This window comes from Mercurialis annua, linkage group LG8 (genome assembly GCF_937616625.2).
Source record: "Mercurialis annua linkage group LG8, ddMerAnnu1.2, whole genome shotgun sequence".
In the NCBI taxonomy this organism is placed as follows: Eukaryota; Viridiplantae; Streptophyta; class Magnoliopsida; order Malpighiales; family Euphorbiaceae; genus Mercurialis; species Mercurialis annua.
This window is the reverse complement of record NC_065577.1, coordinates 9,728,737-9,747,516: the sequence shown is the minus strand read 5'-3', so window position 1 is coordinate 9,747,516 and position 18,780 is coordinate 9,728,737. Positions and strand designations below refer to the sequence as shown.

Below are 18,780 nucleotides of genomic sequence, written 5' to 3'. Positions count from 1 at the left end.
GAGAACTTAGCCTAAGAGATAGAATTTCCTAAGCTGAGGACTATTTTGGCAAAAAGAAATTTGATAAGCAATCCACTCATTAAGCCAGGAGCAAGGAGATGATGCACGACCATAATAAGTGAGAATGACAATTGAGACCACATCTCAAAGAACAATACTGCACCAAAACAATGAGCAGAAGCTTGAATGTAAAATTTTCAATGTGCACACCACTCTGAAACCCAAATGGAACCAGAATCTAGCCAATTCTCCACCTCTCCTTCCTCGAGAAGTCGTGATAAAAAGAATCATTGCAAAAGTCCGGAGACTGATTCCACCAGAATACACCATTATTCAACGCCCCGTGACGAGCAAGATCATCTGCTACAGCATTTCCTTCTCAAAAAATATGTGAAACAACAAATTGAATGCTATTGATGTACTTTAAACAAGCAATCCATCGTAATCTGAGTTTCCAAGGAATCTGCATATCTCTTCTCTTGAATAAATTAACCACATAAATAGAATCACATTCGAGCCAAACAAACTGAAAACCCATCTCGAAGCTTTAAGAACTGCATATATGGCAGCCTCTATCTCCGCCATGAAAGCGAAAGAGCACCCTAAATGTAGAGCAAAACATCCTTGACAGAAGCCTCTAGTATTTCTGAAAATACCACCTCCTCCTGCAGGACCCGGAGCACCCAAAGCTGATCCATCAGTATTCACCTCTATCCATCCTATCGGCGAACGCCAAACCACTGAAATAACTCTTTGAGGTTTTCTTGGTACACTTTTAATACGAAGAAGTTTAAGAGTTATCATGTCATTGATCGAATTATTACAATGTCGAAGACTAAGAAAGTCGCATTCCTTTAAACAACAAAGAATTTTTCTAATCACACCATGAATATTAGAGAGTTGACCATCAAAAATAATCATGTTTCTATGTTTCCAAATCGACCAAATTGTGGTAACCACTGCCACATTCCAAACAAAAAACACTTGAGGGCTGAATTTTTCATTAGAAGCATCCATAATCAGAGAATGAAGAGACCCATTTGTATTAATTTAATAGATCTGATTGCATTTCCAATATCTGAACTAATAAAGCTCAGCAAAATCCAACTTTCATTAATAAAAAAATATGTAACTAAATCAGTTTTCTTAGACTTAACTGAATAGGACAAATTCATTCTCTCCGCAACTGTTGGAACAATCCAGTCATCAGTCCAAAAATTGAGCCTTGAATTGTCACCGATTATCCATCTACAAGCTATCTTATTCGAAGGGTTAAAGATTCTGGGGGTCACTGAACTTTCCAAAAGTTACAAAACGGTCACCAAACTTCAAAACGTAACAAAATGGTCACCGTACTCTTACTTATTGAACCTCCGATGGTCTGTAAATGAATTCCGGCCAAAAAAAGCATATGTGGCAACCGGTTGCTGACTCACCTCCACACCTTATTTTACATGTCATTTACCTTTAATTATTTTACACCTCACCAATACACATCACCATTCTCTCTTTAAATCACTTACAAAAAAATCCCCAATCCCATAATCCCTAACCCTAAATCGCAAAAGAAACCCAGCAAAACCCCTAACTGTAATTCCTACCTCGACCATTATCAACTCAACAAAATCCTTACCCCGACCATTATCAACTCAACAAAATCTGCAACTGTAATCGCTAGTCCCTTACTGATGGCTGACAGATTCTATCTTCCCAAGTGTAGATGTGGCGAGTTGTCAATTCTGCGAACGTCTTGGACTGAAGCAAACCCAGGTCGAAGATTTTTTGGTTGTAACAGATACGAGGTAAATTATTATTGGGTATATTTGAATTTTGTTCAATTTTGTGTCGAATCATGGTATAATTGATGAGGGTCTGAGATTTTTCATTTTGTTGTAAGTGATTTTTCAATCTTTATCGTTTTTCATTTTGTTCAATTTTGATGTTAGATTGGAGGAGGATGTGATTTCTTTCAGTGGTTTGATCCTCCAATGCCATATAAAATTGTGGGGCTGCTGCACAAAGAAGATACATGTTATGAGCACAAGTGCAAGGAACAGAAGACTAAGAAGCTGTCATGGATTCAGCTGCTGTTTGTGATGCTAATTGGTGTTGTTGTTGGCAGACTAAGCTCTGCATCTGGTTGTAATGGAAATTGACTATGCTCTGCATTAGCTTAGAATAAGAAAAAAATGTATGTTTGTGTGTACAATGGTGACTTTATGTTGGATGTAATGGAATTTAATATAATGAAAACGGTTCTGTTATCTGTGCTGTCATGTGTATTGTTACTTTAAGATCAACTGTAATTAGTATTAACATTCACCAAACACTTACACCTTGAAATAAGGAAAATATAAGTTAATATTATAAAAATAAGTGTACATAAACATCATGTTCTCTCCACTTGCACCATACAGGGAGAAAATCTAAAGTATTCAAAAGAGTTGGCCCTACATTTACTCATACTAGCAATAAAACAGCACAACCAACAAAATAGCACAGCACACAAGGCTGGCAAGACAGTCAAGATGGTCCCCAACATTACTAGTGGCCTCTACCAACATATGTATGAGTAAATGCAGCAAAAGAACAATATAAAGTCTTCATTTTCCTGTTGGTATCCAGATCTTCCTTTTCTTCTCCTCTCTATCCTTCTTGAAAGTAGACAGGGGAGCTCTGAGTGATGCCATATCATATTTCTGTTGTACCTCCTTTCCTTTGAGCTTTGCTGCAGATGCTGCCTTTGCCTTCGCTGCCTTTGGTGCTGTTGCTGCTGGTGGTACATCCTTCCCTTTGAGCTCAGCTGCTGCCTCCTTTGTCTTCAATGCATTTGATACAGGTATTGGCCCCTTTCCCTTGAGCTTATCATTTGCAAACAACCTCCTTGCTGTTAGCTTAGTGCTTATTCTATTTGGATCTGCCTCAGTCCCTATAACCACACCATGTGCCAGATCTACAATTTCAGTCAAATTCTTCCATTTCCCTAACAAGGGATCCTCCTCTGGTGTTAAGCCCTGCATCTAAAACTCAAGAAATTACCAATCATTTTTACAAGTATGTAATGGAATGTGTTAAAATTTGATTGTCAAATATGCCTACCTGTGATAGAGGGATTTCCTGTGTTATAACATCAGGAATTTGTTCTTCGGGTGCAGGAGGTGCAGGAGGTGCTTCAGGTGCAGGTGCTTCAGGTACAGGAGGTGCTTCAGGTGCAGGTGGTGGTTGTGCATTAGGATACCTACTTGAACCCTACAAATAGCACAAATATACATTACATTATATGGACACAAGTCACAAATAATAAATAACAAATCATAAGCATGTTTGTATCTTACATCAGGCATCCACTGGACTGTCAAAGGTGGGCCAAGATTCTGACTTGCAGATCCTCTTGCAACCCCAGCAGTCTGAGTTGTTGGTCCTCTTGCAACTCCACCATTTTGCCTTCTAGGTACTCTTGATTATGCCATAGTCTGACCTGTGCAGCTTCTCTTATTATGGCCTCTTCCTCCACAGTTTGTGCACCTCATGATACGACCCTTTCTTGTAATTCTTACAGGTTCCAAGGCCTCTCCTTCTACTCTAGGGCCATGTCCTCCACGTTGAATTTCATCAGCTTCCCTCTTTCGTAATAATGCTTTCCTTCCTCTTTTCAAGTTAACTGGTTCTGGAGCTATGATACTTGGCAAATTGCTCTTAGGCCACATTTGCTTTCCATTTGTAGGATTGAGGAAATGGCTGTAAATCCTTAAGTAAGTTGATACCTTGTAGCAGTCATGAAGATACCTTTCAGGGCTTTTCTCATTATTTAGGTTCATGGCAGAAATGGCATGGTGGCAAGGTATACCAGTCAATTGCCATCTTCTGCAGGAGCATGTTTGCTCTTTCTTGTCCACAATAAACTGCCCATCACTCCCTATAACTTGGTATTTGTCCCCACCAGACCAATCTGCCCTATAGTACCAGCTAATCTGCTTAGCTTTCTCCAATTTCTTTAAAATTTTAGGACAAAATTCCTCCACTGATCTCAGCATCACACTCCTTTTCTTTTGGATTCTTTTCATTAGCAAAGTCCTAATAATTTCATTCATAGTTATGAACCATTTTGTCCTAGCATCTAGAATGAAACTATTAAAACACTCACACAGATTGTTTAATAGCATGTCACACTTAAATCTTTCATCAAACTGATACCTAGCCCACTTACCATTAGTAATTTTTCCTAGATAAGTAGATGCACCAACAGACATTTCACCTAACAGTTTCATCTCCTCATTAAACTTAACCTCATAACTAGACCTAGCACATCTCCACAAATCATCTTTTAGGGCCTTTCCCTTAAACCTCTATCTATAGTTAGTTAGGATGTGCCTCACACAAAATCTGTGTTCAGCATTTGGAAAAAGGGCTTCAACTGCAGGAATCAGTCCCTAATTTCACAAGTCACAAACCAAAATAAAATAACACAAGTCACCAAACAACAACTAAGACAAGTCACAAACCAAAAAAATAAGCCAAGTCACAAACCAAAAAAATAACACAAGCAATCAAAGCACAATAACATTTAAACTAAAAATCTTATATGGACATACCTTCTGTCTGTCGCTCATAAATGCCCAATCTCTGCTATGATTGATGTCCAGATCATCTGCGAGCAATCCCAGGAACCACATCCAGCTTTCTTTGGTTTCACTTTCAACAATTGCCCATGCAACTGGATAGATGCAGTCATTTGCATCTATCCCAACAGCAGTTAAGAGTTGTATACCAAAAAGACCCTTCAGCCAGCATCCATCAACAGAAATCACATTTCTACACCCATCTTTAAATCCATCTCTCAAGGGTGCCAAGCAAACATACATTCCCCTAAACACAGCATTGTCTTGCTTGAACATGATTGTTGATGTAGGGTGTGTCCTCATAAGCTCAAGCCTGTAGTCATAAAGCAAACTAATTTGCTCTGTCTCATCCCCATTGATAAATTCCAGAGCTGCCTTCTTTGCTCTGTAAGCAACAACCTTTGAGATTTCACATTTCTGATTTTCCCTAACTGCCTGCATAATCCCTTCTAGCTTCCATGTTGGGTCTGCCCTAAATTGCTCAAGGTACTCCTTGGACAGCCACTTTGTATTTACATGTCTGATGTTGTGATCCCTAGCACATGTATGGGTCAGAATTCCTGTTTTGATCTGCACAGTTGGATTGTCTGCACTTATGACAGAAGCCCACAGGTAGAATGGACATGTTTTCTTGCACTTTGCCTTGCATCTCTGCTTGTTATTTGGCTTGAAATTAATGACATATCTATTCCTAATTCCATAGTTTTTGCAAGCCTCTTTAAATTGTTGAAAGCTGCTGAACATCATCCCCACTTCCAACTTAGGATCACTCATATTCTCTTCCATAAAATCTGCAAACCTTGGCCTGGACAGACCTTCGTTGTCACTATCAGAGCATGACACCAACTGCTCTGAAAGTGCATATTCAGATGAAGGACAATCCAGTACATGTTCTTCTGCAACTCCCTCATTGGCAACACTCTCATTGGCAACACACTCAGGTAAGTTGCTACCTGCAAAAGCATCATTCTGTGGAGCATTTTCAGATTCTTCTCCATTGAAAGATTCAGAGTCCAGTGACACAATGTCCTCTATATCCTCGTCATCATTGAATGAATAATCAGAATCATAGAGATCACTATTGCTGATATCCACAATTTGTGGTCCATCCAAATTCACAACTGGTACCGGGGTTTGGAGCCTAGCCTCAACAATTACAATCCTAGAAGGACCAACAGATTCAGCCATTCTCAGCACATCATTGTCAGTCACCAATTCCCTCAAGGGATTATCACCAGGAAGCATCCAGAAATACTTGAAATCACCATCTCCTACTCCTAAAGCTTGTCCCATACTTATAATTTCAATTCTTGACAGGTGATCTGCACAACACCAGTCAATGTATCCTAATACTCTTTGTGTTGTCTCACCGGCAGTGTCCATAGTGACTTTGAAATATCGAATTGTAAAATATTCAGACTGGGGAGCTGCAATCACAACACCATAAATGCTACCAGTAAGAACACATCGCTAATTGCAAAATGCAACCCCAATTTCAAAATAACACCCTAATTTCAAAACATAACCCTAGTTTCAAACATAACCTTAACATCTTCATAACCCTAATTTTAAAATTACCCTAATTTCAGACAAAACCCTAATTCAGAATACCCTTAACTTCATACACAACACTATTTCGAAAATAATCAAAAACATAAAAAGATATCACAGACAAGATTGACTTACCGAATAAAGGACCATCTTCATGGTCAAATCGTACGACCCACTGAGCCATAGCCATTGCAAGATAACGATCAGTACGCCTGAGTTTGAGAGAAACTGAAATGGTGGAAAGGGTTTGAGAAACTGAAACGATGAAGTGCAAAAAAATGAATGCGTGGGAAAAGAAATCGTTATAAGTGAAAGAAAGGGAGGGAAATGATGTGTATTGGTGAGGTGTAAAATAATTAAAGGTAAATGACATGTAAAATAAGGTGTGGAGGTGAGTCAGCAACCGGTTGCCACATAAGCTTTTTTTGGCCGGAATTCATTTACAGACCATCGGAGGTTCAATAAGTAAGAGTACGGTGACCATTTTGTTACGTTTTGAAGTTTGGTGACCGTTTTGTAACTTTTGGAAAGTTCAGTGACCCCCAGAATCTTTAACCCCTTATTCGAAGCATAAACTTCCCTTATTGAACTCCAAAAAGAAGAACCAATTGGAAGTTTTTTTGGAACCCCCGAAACTGTGAGAAAACGAGATTTAAGAATGTTAAGAGGAAAAGTATCAGAACTAATCATATCCCAAGCAATTTTGGATAGTATTGCTTTGTTCATAGCCTTAAAATTTATGATTTTTATTTACAATATGTGTAATATTCATAATATTTTTTTAATATTATTTATTTATATTTTAAAAATTATTTGTATTTAGTAATTTATTTTTAAAATAGTTAATCTTGAAAAGGTTTCATATGTAAATATAATAATTTCAATAGTATTCAGTAATTGTAGACTTGCGGTTATCAAACAGACTTATTTAATTCAGCACTTAAAAAATCAGCAATTATTATTTTCAGCACTTAAAATTCAGCACTTAATTTTCAGCACTTAATTTTCAGTTATTTCAAAAGTCACCTAACTTTTCTTTTTCAAATTTCTATTAAATTAATTAATTATTATATATTGAGTATTTATTGCATAAATTATTAATTTTCATTTGTTTATTTATTACAACTAGGTCTATGTTCGTGCTTTACATGGGTGAAGTTAAATAATTTTTATATTATTATAATAATTTTCTAAATTTAACAATTTCAATTTATTAAGTATTATTTTAAATATTCTCTTTTAAGCCTTATTCAATTTTGAAATAGTTCATAAAAGATGAAAAGTTTTTAATTAAATTTATTTAAAGTAATTAAATATTATAAAATTAAATAATCTTTATTGGTTTATTTTTAAAATTACTTTATTTCTACAACTTATATTAACTTAAAATTATGTATTATAATTAATATAATACAATTTAAGTTTAATGATTAAATATTAAAATTATTGATATACTAAATTTCTTCAAATTTACAATCATAGAATTTATAAAATTTAATTAGTTTGCACTTTATATATGTAAGAGATGGTTGTATTAATATTTGTAAAACAAGGATTAACTAGAGCTAGACTTTCAAATTAGTCGAAACTCGTATACTAATAAGTGTCTAATATTCTAATTCCGTTGTTAAACACTTCTTAATCAGACTCTTTATATTCTAATTCCGTTATTTTATCTTATTATTATTATTATTATTATTTCAAATCCCGAGATTCTAGTACTCGTCATGTTTAATTATTATTCATTTATTTTATTCATATTTGATTCTGTTGGAACTTTATTATTTAAATATTTATAAAATTCTTATTCCTTAATTATAAATTTATTAATATTTTATATTTGATTTGATATTATAATAAAAATCTTTAATTTATAAATAATCATTTAACATAATAAAATTTTAATATTTATCGGACTTTAATACCATCTAATTAACTTTAACTTTCAAATTATAAGTTTTTATAAATAATAATCGGAAATTATATTCCGAAATAAATTTATATAAATAATAATCAAAATAAATAATAACATTCTCGAAAGCCGAAAAAAGCTATCCATTAAACCAATAGAACCTTAAAAAACACGGCTCAAACCTAATCTTAGAAAGAATTGGAAAAAAAAGGACGTAAATTATCAAGATATTGCCAATTTATAAAGGATAAATTACTAAAAAAAACCCTGTGTTTTAGTAAAATATACTAACTCACCCTCTGATTTTTACAAATTCACTATGGCACCCCTCATATTTAGATATATTGTATATTATAGCCATCTGGTAATCTTTTCATTAGTCAATTCGGTAAAAGAGTTAGATTTGACCCTTAAAATTAATTTTTGTCCAGTTTCATTCGAAAATTATCAAAAATAATTAAAATTATTTTTTTTATTTTTTTAAAATAACAATGAATTTGATAAAAGTAATTAAAATATGATGTAATATTTTAATAAAAATTTATTTATAAATTTTAGTAAAATTTCTAAAAAAAATCTAATGACATTTCATATACTAAATTATAAAAATGCGATTGTTTATAAATCTTATTGAATATGAATATACATGAAAAAACGGGATATAAATAAATTTTAAGGGTCAAATCTAACCCTTTAATCAAATTAACAAATGGAAAAGTTACTAAATGGGTATAATAGTACTCCCTCCGTCCCGTTTAAGAAGGGACATATCCCATTTTTATTTGTCCCATCTAAGAAGGTCATATCGTGTTTTCTGTGCCAATTTATATTGAACTTCCACTTTTATCCCTTTAGTTATTTCAATATGCATTAAAAACAACTCAATTTACAATACATTTATTCTATTATTAGGAGAAACTATACTAATTAATAAGGGTAGACATGATAAAATAAAATATTGTCTTATTTTATTAATATTTGTGCAAAATTCATTTGTCCCTTCTTAAACGGGACGGAGGGAGTATAATATATCTAAATATGAGTGGTGTCATAATGGATTTATAAAAATCAGAAGGTGAGTTAGTGTATTTCATAAAAGCACAGGAAGATTTTAGTAATTTAGCTTTTATAAATTGGCAATATTTTGATAATTTACGTCTTTTCATTTTGATAATTTGAGTTTTAGTAATCCACCTACAGCTGATTGAATTGCGGCTTTTCTAGGGTAACGACACAGATAATAATTTTCAAGATAAAAAAGCACATCATCATATTTAGTGCCTGATTTAGCCTTAAGAGCAGATTAGACCGCCAAAACTGTCAAGCTCGAGAAATTTATAGAAGAGGAGAAATTGGAAGGTTGAGTTGCTTGAGAATATTCAAACCGTAAAATTTGTACTAGTAGATATGCTAAACAATTCAATAATATAAGTGAGTATTTTAATTGTATTAAAAGTAATTTAAGTTAGCTGATACGACTTTACATATTTTCCTGAATTAGGTCAAGCAAATTTCCCAGCTGATACGGATACTCAGCATATGTCATGCATTCCTGTATTTACTCCTTTTTACTTGAAACTTTGTAATTTTACCTACACACTACTCGTTAAAATAAAATTATGCATATCGAAAAAATCTTTGTTAGAATGAAATCATTGATTAATATCAAAATGAAATAAAGCGATAGTTTGAATATCCTCGATCATTTACCCCAATAAGAAACATAAACACGGAAGGGCGAATGTCAAGTGAAAATAATTATGCTAATTCATGGTACCATAATTACTAGCTATACCAAAGATTACTGAAATTCATAGAAACTATTAAAGTTGAAAACTCCATTACTTAATTAATTCAGGACAACTCTTTAATCACGGTCATGGCTTGAATTTCTACTTCGACAATCAAAATATTATTATGTAGAAAGCCCTTTGATTTGTCATTAAGATCATTGAGAGACATTTAAATCTGGATAACCCCATCCATTCTTGGATTCGAACTCATCATGAGCTGCAAAATGTTAAGAGTCTTACCATTTCCCTACCCGATATGAACAAAAGAAGATTGAAAACCAGCGAAAGCTTGAGAATTGAAACATTTACCTTCCTCTTCACGATGTTTTTCCTCAAATTGGTTTCGTACTCGTAACAGGTATTCCGCATACAACTTTCTTCCAGGCTCGGAACTTGCATTATCGTTTAGCAATAAGTAAATGGATAAGCTTTTGCCTTCCTCTTCTTCACCCCCTTTTGGATAAACCCGTAGCCCCCTAAACAATGTCGGAAATTAGTAGAAAGATAATCGATTCAACCAACATATATGTTAAGAAGCATCAAAGCATGCATACCATTTAGTGTCACCGATGGCAAACTTTTCGGAATCAGTACTATATAATGAATTCAATTCTGAAAATCTGTGAATTGTCCATGTATACTTATTGTTGGCAGGCTTCTTCACCATGGACAAACACTCACCTTTATTAGCATTTTCTACAACTAAAATCTCAGCACCAAAAATGCAACAGTCATCCGTTAAGTATCCATTGGATTCATTCTTAAAATCAGTGACAGAAACAAGTTTGTCGAATCCCCACTCTCTTTTAATTCCTTGAAATCACCTTACTTTCTCGTCAGTATCTACAAAATTATGCATTGCAAATTAACAAATCTTTTAAACTAGTAATATAGTTGAATGGTATAAATGAATAGACAACACACCTTGAATAATCCAGTAATTGCCGCGAATATGATCATAAACGAAGAGCTTGAAATATACGTTAACCTCTTGATTAAAAGTGAGTTTGTTGGATTCGGACAGTACTAGATATAAGGATACGTATCCATCCCCATTTTTTTTCTTGTTTCCTCCGGGATACACAGACAACTTCCTGCACCACAAATTTATAAATGCATATTGAACTGTTTCGAATATATTCAGCTTTCGGATTAATCGCGCTAAATTAACGAAGTACAAACCATTTATAGCCGCCAACTTCAAATTCAGCAGAGTGGAAGGACTCGGCTTTCGCATCGGAAAGCAAAGAGAAGTTTTGAATGTTAAAGATGTAATGTGCAGGTGGAAGGCTTCTTAGCTTCCAATTTATTTCTGATGAAACAATATTAATAAGAAGAAAAAAGATGAAAATTGTTGTTTTTGCCTGAGTTATGATCTTCCTTTGACCTGCCATTGTCACAGATTTTTGTTTATTTAATTCGGTGTTTGTTTATGTAATATAAAAGTCTAAAAGATCTTAAGTCAAAACTCTTTGTGTTGAACTCAATAACTAGATTAAAACAATAAGTCCATCTTACGTCTATTAATAAAATTAACTAAAAAAATTATACTTAATAGTAGATATATTTATATAATATATTAGTATATATTATTAAAATAAAAAATAATTAAATAATTTTTTTTGTTAAGATTTATAAAAATTCTTTACAGGCCTTGGGTGCTTGTTTGCGCCTTTTCAGACATAAGGGCATATTTGCTCCTCACTATAAACATTAGGGGCATATTTGCTCCTCACTATAAACATTAGGGGCATATTTGTGCCTTTTTCCTTTTTTCTATTAGAGATGGCAATGGGGCGGGGTGGGGACGGGGAAGCCATTCCCATCCCCATCCCCGCGTCTATGGGGAATCCCCATCCCCGTCCCCATTTAATTAATGGAGATAAAATCATCCCCGTCCCCATCCCCATGGATTCCCCATTCCCCATGGGGATCCCCGTTCCCCGTACAATTAAATATAATTTATGAATAATTTTATTATTTTCATAAGATATTTGAAAAAAAAATCATTATAGAAAATACTATTACCTTTTATAATATTATATATTTATAACTAAATAGAAACTAATAAAAAAAATTATGTTAAATTATTTAAAATTATAAATAACATACTAAAACTTATAATATAATATAAATATACATAAATATAAATCGGATCCCCATGGGGACGGGAATGGGGATCCTCATGGGGTGGGAACTATACTTTCCGTCCCCTCCCCATCTCCGTGGTTGGAGAATGATTTTCCCCCATCCCCGTACCCATGGGGGTAATTGGTGGGGATTCCCCGTCCCATTAGGGGGCGGGTCCCCACGGGGAACGGGGAATCCCCTCCCCATTGCCATCCCTACTTTCTATGTAGATGATACTAACAGCAACTAAAATTTCTATATTAGCCGGTTTTGTTCTGGAATCTTCTTTGATATTTACAAACACGAACTCTATACTGTTTGTTTCCCGAGAAAATTTTCTTTTCTTTTCTTTTCAAAACGAAATAGAATCTTTCAGTAAGGAAACTTTCCTGCGTCTAACTTTTGGCTGCTTTTGAAAAGAGTGATAATCGATCAACTTTGTAAGTAATTGCTTTAATCATTCCCCTATTTGTTTAATTCTTGCTGAATTTTTTTTCTCGGTAACCAAACAAAACTTAATCAATGTGCTACTTTGGGTTGTTCATGTCTTTATCTGCATTTAGCATGTTTAGTTAAATTCAGGTTTCGATTGATTAATTATACTGAAAATTGAAGTTTTGTTTTTGGAATTTAACTCCTTTGTGACTTCTTTTGTGCAGAATTGTGATCTTCAATTTCTAATTGAGTAATGGAGGATTCTGAAGAGCAGAAGCAAAGTCAACCGATTGGTAATTTGTTTTTATCATCATTATTCATAGTTATGAGCTTGTAAATGTTTAGCTATATGCATATGCGCGTTTAGATTAGTAATTTATTATGCAATGGCCATTGGTACGAAATAGAGTTATTAGATTTAGTTGAAGTGGATTCGTTACGCTGTTTTCTAGAAAAAATTGCTCAATTAGAAAATCTAGCTTATATTTCTCTATGGCTAAGTCTAGCTTTGGATCTTTCCGCCACACAACTTTTAGAGATGAGACAAGTTTGATTTCGGAGGTGAAATTAGGGTTTATAAGAGAATTTAAAATGGGTCTCTTGAAAAGCATACCTCTAGATTGTAGTGATCAGTTGATACAGATGCTGAATTAGCAGATGTGAAACTAGGTGGAAATATAATTAGGGTTTAACTTAAGCTTTCGGCTTATCAGAAGAACCTGATTTTAATAAAGACTAAAGTGTATGGATGAAATGTCAAACTAATTAAAATGCATGGACCGAAAGTTAGTTATGCCATGAACAGTAACGTAGACAGAGCACAGAGGATTAGAATCCGATAAAATTATTCAGAAAAAAAACGCATGCGGTTGACTTTGCTTCTGCTCATTTCCATTTTCACAAGCAAAAGCTCAACATCTTTCGACTCACTACACTGGCTGTTTCCATTTCTATCACAATCTCTCACTTTCTAACAAAGAAACAGAAAATGGAGATGTTGCTCAAGACATGTTGAGTTTTAATAGTAAAGTAAACAGTGGCCTTAATTAAGGAAACTAATAATTGATTCACCTGTGCACATAATATTTCTCTGACGTATCTGTTTGCTGCATTTTCTGTAAATTTTGTTTCGCTGGTCGACTGTCTAGCAAATTTACCTTTTTACCTATATTGGAAATTAAATGTCTCGGCTTTGGTCTCTGCAAATACGGTTGCTTATGAATGATATAAATAAATACTTCCATTGAGAGTGTAATGAGATTTTTGCATCACTTGTTTATGCTGTTTCCCTTAGTCTTTTGTCATTGTGGGGTTATAGATTTTACCCCTTTTAGTTGATAGAAGCTCTAATTTTATGTTTACAAAGTCAAACTCAATCTGGCTCATATGCTGCCTTATTCTCAGGTGAGGATGATGAAAATGAAATAGTTGCTGAAAGTGCTGCTTTTGTTCATGGTGATCCTCCTCAAAACGGTGATGGTCCCCCAAAAGTCGATTCTGAGGTGGAAGTCCTCCATGAGAAAGTCACGAAACAAATTATCAAGGACGGACATGATCAGAAACCATCAAAATATTCAACTTGCTTCTGTAAGTACCATGGTAGATAGTCATTGATGCTTCTAAGAATATCATTATTTCCTTTTGTATTCATATTCTGTGTCCATGACTTTGGCAATTATGCTAGATTGTAAAATCATATCATAGCTTTGCTTTAGGTTGTTTGAAAACTTTTTCATCTATATGTCAGTTTTAAGGGAGACACTGTTATGTCTTGCTGATTAAGATTTTACCTTCGAAAACATGATATCAAACTCTTCTTAGAACTTGAACTAGATTCACTTTTTAACAAAAAACTGACCTATGAAGAGGCGGTCCTAATCTTACGAACTAGAGCTTCTAAAAATGTCAAGAGACTCCCTTTCTATTTTCTGCATGTATAAATTTAAGAGGACACTCACATTTCTTTTACGTAGAGTAAACTTTTGTATGAAATTCATCGAGAAAGTCATTACGTTGGCATAAAAACCATCTTATTTAGAATGTTGATGTTGGTTGGCCTGGTTTGGTGTGTTCTATTGTTGCTTGATATGAATGCATGGTTCTCCTGATGTTGCAACATTTACAAATTTTTAGAAGTGTGCATCACATCACCATCCCCTATCTATTATAACTGCAGGACATGATTACCATTAGGTGTAGGATCCTGTTGTTGAAAAAACTGTGTAAGGGGTTTTAGTGTGATTCTAGTTACTGAGTGTTAAAATAGTGAGATTGGAAGGGAATTCTTTGTGGCTTACCCTCTCTGTCTTACTCTTATATGTTACTCAAAAACATGTGAAGTTATGTTGGTTCTAGGCTTGTGTGGTCCACCGGATCTGTTTTCTTATCTCAGATTGTGTCCAGCTAACTTTATGGTTGAATCCATATATTTGCTATCGGTATGTACCTTAGAGTGGTGGGTCAAATGTCAAAAAGTAGAGCTGTGCCCATCTTGCATAAAATCAATTAGCTTGTACTTGGTTTCATTAACATTCACTTATAAGTTACTTACCCTTTCTTTAATTATTCGGTGTAAGATTTATCTGTATCTTCGACACTCTCTCAAATGCATTTAGGCGTGAGGACTTTTTCATATGTTCAATTCTCTCTCAAATGCAATCGTATGTGGACTAGTTCTCACTTGATTGATATGGATGGTAACTCTTGCATCCTTACCATTTCTTAGTCTGTTCTTCTCAAGGTCTAAGATATATATTAGAGATATACTATTGTTAGAGGAGGGTCATCTGACAGTTTGAGTGTCAGGGTGAACTAGTTATTTGATATAGTATTAGAGCCTCTATAATCTAAAGGTTTAGCTTTCGATCTTTGACTACCTTCAGTTGATTTATTTAATAAAAAAGGTAAAATGAGCTTGTACTTGTTGATGCTTTAAGCCTGATGAGCATTCGCATGCAGGGTTGTTGGAGATAATATTGTCGAATAATCAATTCATTCAAAAGTTTAACCTGTTAGGTGAGATTCTAATGAATATTCGCATTCGGGACTGTACTTATTAACGCTTCAAACCTAATAAGTATTTGCATGCAGGGGTGTTGTTGGAAATAATATATTATTAGAATCTTACACCTAACATGTTGAACTTTTGGATAAATTGGTTATTTGACAATAGCATTAATGTGTTGGTCTTTTCTGCTAGTCTAACTCTAGTTTTCAAACACAAGTTTAAAATCATCCAACAATTAAGTCATTTGATACTTTGATATCTTATAGAGACTTTATGGACTCTTAGAGTGGGGCCCAAGTGACGGTAAATGAAATTGGAAGACGTCTTTAACAAAATCAGTTGACTTATACTGAGTACTATTAACGTCCACTTCCAGATCAGTTAATTTTTTGTTAATTAATCAGTGTGCGAATTATTTTTATCTTCAACAGTATGTGTTCTTGTGTCTGTTGCATGAATGGGCATGTTGCATGTATGGGCATTCTAGTTCTGGTCGGATCTTATGCAATGTGGAGTCTTTTATGAATTATAGAACTAAAAATCTGTATATACTGCTTTTTCTCAATAGTGCACTACAGAGCATGGACTGAAAGCACCCAGCACAAGTTCGATGATACATGGCTCGAGCAACGGCCCACTGAAATGGTTATAGGAAAAGGTATGGTCGTCCTCATTCTATTTTGGGTTATGTTTTTTCTTTTTCTCTCTATATTTTATGTTTCTGCTGCTGCTTTCATCCGAAACATTGCATTCAGACTGATCTATATATTTGCTTCTGATTTTAATTCTCATTTTGTACTGCACATGCATTCAGCATATTATGATATTTAAAAACAATATTATGTTTCCTACTACTTTGTGAACGGACAATATCGGTGAATGAGTTCAATTGTTCAAACTATGAACCGTCAATACTTGCATTCCTCTAGAGTCAATTCGAATGTGTTTAGTTAATGAAAATATTAAGCCTTTCGCTAGTATGGAAACTTTGAGATGTTAACTACAATTGTCTAGCTTTAAGTTTTCTCTAATTCTGCCTCTAAGATGATCAAATTGAGCAGAACATTTTATTATTCAGAGCAGGTCTGCAGTTTTAGGACAGCCCTATGTAAAAACCTTATGTGCTAGATTCCGACACCTTCGGGTGCGAATTATATTTCGAGACCTAAACGAAAGTTGTAGGCGACATTCCGAACTTTAAGAATGTCAATTTTGTTTTGGGGTCGGACTATTTTTAGATAAGATTTTTGTCAGCCGAAGTAGACTAGAAAAATACCTTTTTGATAAATTAGTTATACTTAGAAATTTTATTAATTCGTAGCGTTATCGAATTTGCATAGACTCGAAGAAGCGACTATCGATAAGGCTCGAGGCGAACGGATCGAGATATCTTCAAGCTTATTTGAAGGATTTGGATAGCAAATGGTGAGTACACTTTAAATTACTCGTCAATATTCATAAAGCCGCGTATTTTCATACGAAAGGCTATATGAATATTTATATATTTGAAATGTATGTTTGCAAATGTACTACGTATATATGTTTTGAAATACATGTTTATCGTATTATGTTATTTTCATAATAACATAAATAAATAAAGAGAATATACTTATTTAAATACCGGGGAAGGGTAAAGCTATACAATATGAAATCGAACATCGAATAGATTACAAGTATCGAATCAAATATGAATAAGGAAATATAGTACATTCCGATATGTACTATCAAACATAATAAATACTCGTACGTGCGTGTGTTATAGATGTATGCTTGTAGATTGTAATGTGCATGCCATGGTCCATAAAGGATCAATATAACAGAACGAAAAATACAAAATCAACTAGTAAACGTAAAATGAGAATTGTACTATGGTACACCCAATAATAAGAACTGAGATACAAGGTTGAACTCGGTAGAATTATCCCGGGACCTGTATTTCATCCATTCTCGATGATAGTCTTCGGAACTCATACGAAATAAAAGTAAGTGCGATACATCAAGAATTAATACGAAACAAGATCGAGACACAATGTGAACAAACACTCCTATTAAATGTTAATAGAAATTATATGAATCGACAGTTATGTTCAAAAGACCTGCAGGGTGCAGAGTCCGAATGCAGACACGAAGGTAACTCGGTTGAACTATCTCGGGACCCGTGTCTAAGGAGTAACTCGGTTGAATTATCTCGGGACTCCTATCGATCGTTTGGGATTGAGAAATGGTACAAGTAACTCGGTTGAATTATCTCGGGACTGTACCATATGGTTATGGGTAACTCGGTTGAACTATCTCGGGACCCAACCATAAGGATCAAGTCACAAGAGACTTGCCAATGATTTAATTCGATTTAGAATCATGATGATATAACCTAAGATTTAAGATCCGATCGAAAACTATTACAACAAAACGGGAAAGAAAAATATCAATACCATAATAAGAAATCAAAGATGTCAGATACGTATAAACTATAAGTTTATGAAATAAACAAAGAGTTATGAATGAAAGTAAATAGAGTATGCAATATGATTTCAAAAGAGTATTTTCTATATATAAAATGGGTTTTCAAATGTTTTAACCCTTTATGTGATATTGCGTGTAATTTGGTGAACTCACTCAGTTTTATACTGACCCCGTTGCTCCTCCCATTTTTCAGGGATGGTATGATATGATTTGAAGAGTTAAGCTTCCGAAGTTTTAATTCTTGGAAGTCATTTGTATAAGAAGAAAAAGAAGGTTTTTAATTCTAGCAGTCCGCAGTAGTCTAGATATTTTAACTAGAATTTTGTATAACGCGTTTTTAACTCTGATATTATTTGTAAATGGGGTCACATGTATTTTAATATATGAAATATGTTTTGATTTGCGAAAAATTTACACAGGTTTTTAGGCTTGCTACGGGATTTGGAGCTACCACTCCCATTCCCTAGCGCCGGTCGCGGCTCATAAATTTGGGTCGTGACAATACTGGTATAAATATATTCAATTCTCAAGTCTTAAACCTACTTTTAGGTATATAATTTTCAGTTTAAGCCTAAACAACTCTTCTTAAACTGAAATTAAAGACAAATTGTATAAATAATCATTTGTGCAATTAAAAACTTATAAAAATAAATTTAAATAGAGGTATAATTTAGGACTTTGACTATTGGATCCAATATAAAACTGGAGTAGTTAAGTATGAATATATATGCATGCACCATATATAAGTGTTTATATGTTAAGTTTAAAAAAAAACTAATGTCGCTTTATATGTTTCACACGTGACTCGTAGTGTGACTCGTAGTGTGACTCGTCAAATTATTAAATATAATTTAAATTAATAGTTAATTT

General features: G+C 34.0%; 2 protein-coding genes across 3 annotated transcripts; one reads left to right on the top strand and one right to left on the bottom strand.

Moving 5' to 3' along the window:
- Positions 1 to 10,030: 10,030 nt before the first annotated feature.
- On the bottom strand, positions 10,031 to 11,269 carry LOC130014955 (uncharacterized). Its single transcript, XM_056104113.1, has 5 exons — positions 11,058 to 11,269; positions 10,800 to 10,969; positions 10,430 to 10,688; positions 10,185 to 10,351; positions 10,031 to 10,092 (listed from the first exon to the last, which is right to left on the bottom strand). Exons 1-5 carry the CDS (start codon positions 11,267 to 11,269, stop codon positions 10,031 to 10,033), a joined length of 870 nt encoding a protein of 289 aa, XP_055960088.1.
- Positions 11,270 to 12,259: 990 nt separating this feature from the next.
- LOC130014890 (peptidyl-prolyl cis-trans isomerase FKBP42-like) lies at positions 12,260 to 18,384 on the top strand. Of its 2 annotated transcripts, none has more exons than XM_056103887.1 (6): positions 12,260 to 12,380; positions 12,665 to 12,733; positions 13,845 to 14,027; positions 16,016 to 16,105; positions 16,788 to 16,872; positions 18,104 to 18,384. In XM_056103887.1, exons 2-6 carry the CDS (start codon positions 12,694 to 12,696, stop codon positions 18,117 to 18,119), a joined length of 414 nt encoding a protein of 137 aa, XP_055959862.1. In that variant the 5' UTR covers positions 12,260 to 12,380; positions 12,665 to 12,693; the 3' UTR covers positions 18,120 to 18,384. The 2 variants fall into 2 exon arrangements, with proteins under 2 accessions (XP_055959862.1, XP_055959861.1); XM_056103886.1 differs by having other exon boundaries at positions 12,260 to 12,445; positions 18,104 to 18,382.
- The last annotated feature ends 396 nt before the right edge of the window (positions 18,385 to 18,780 follow it).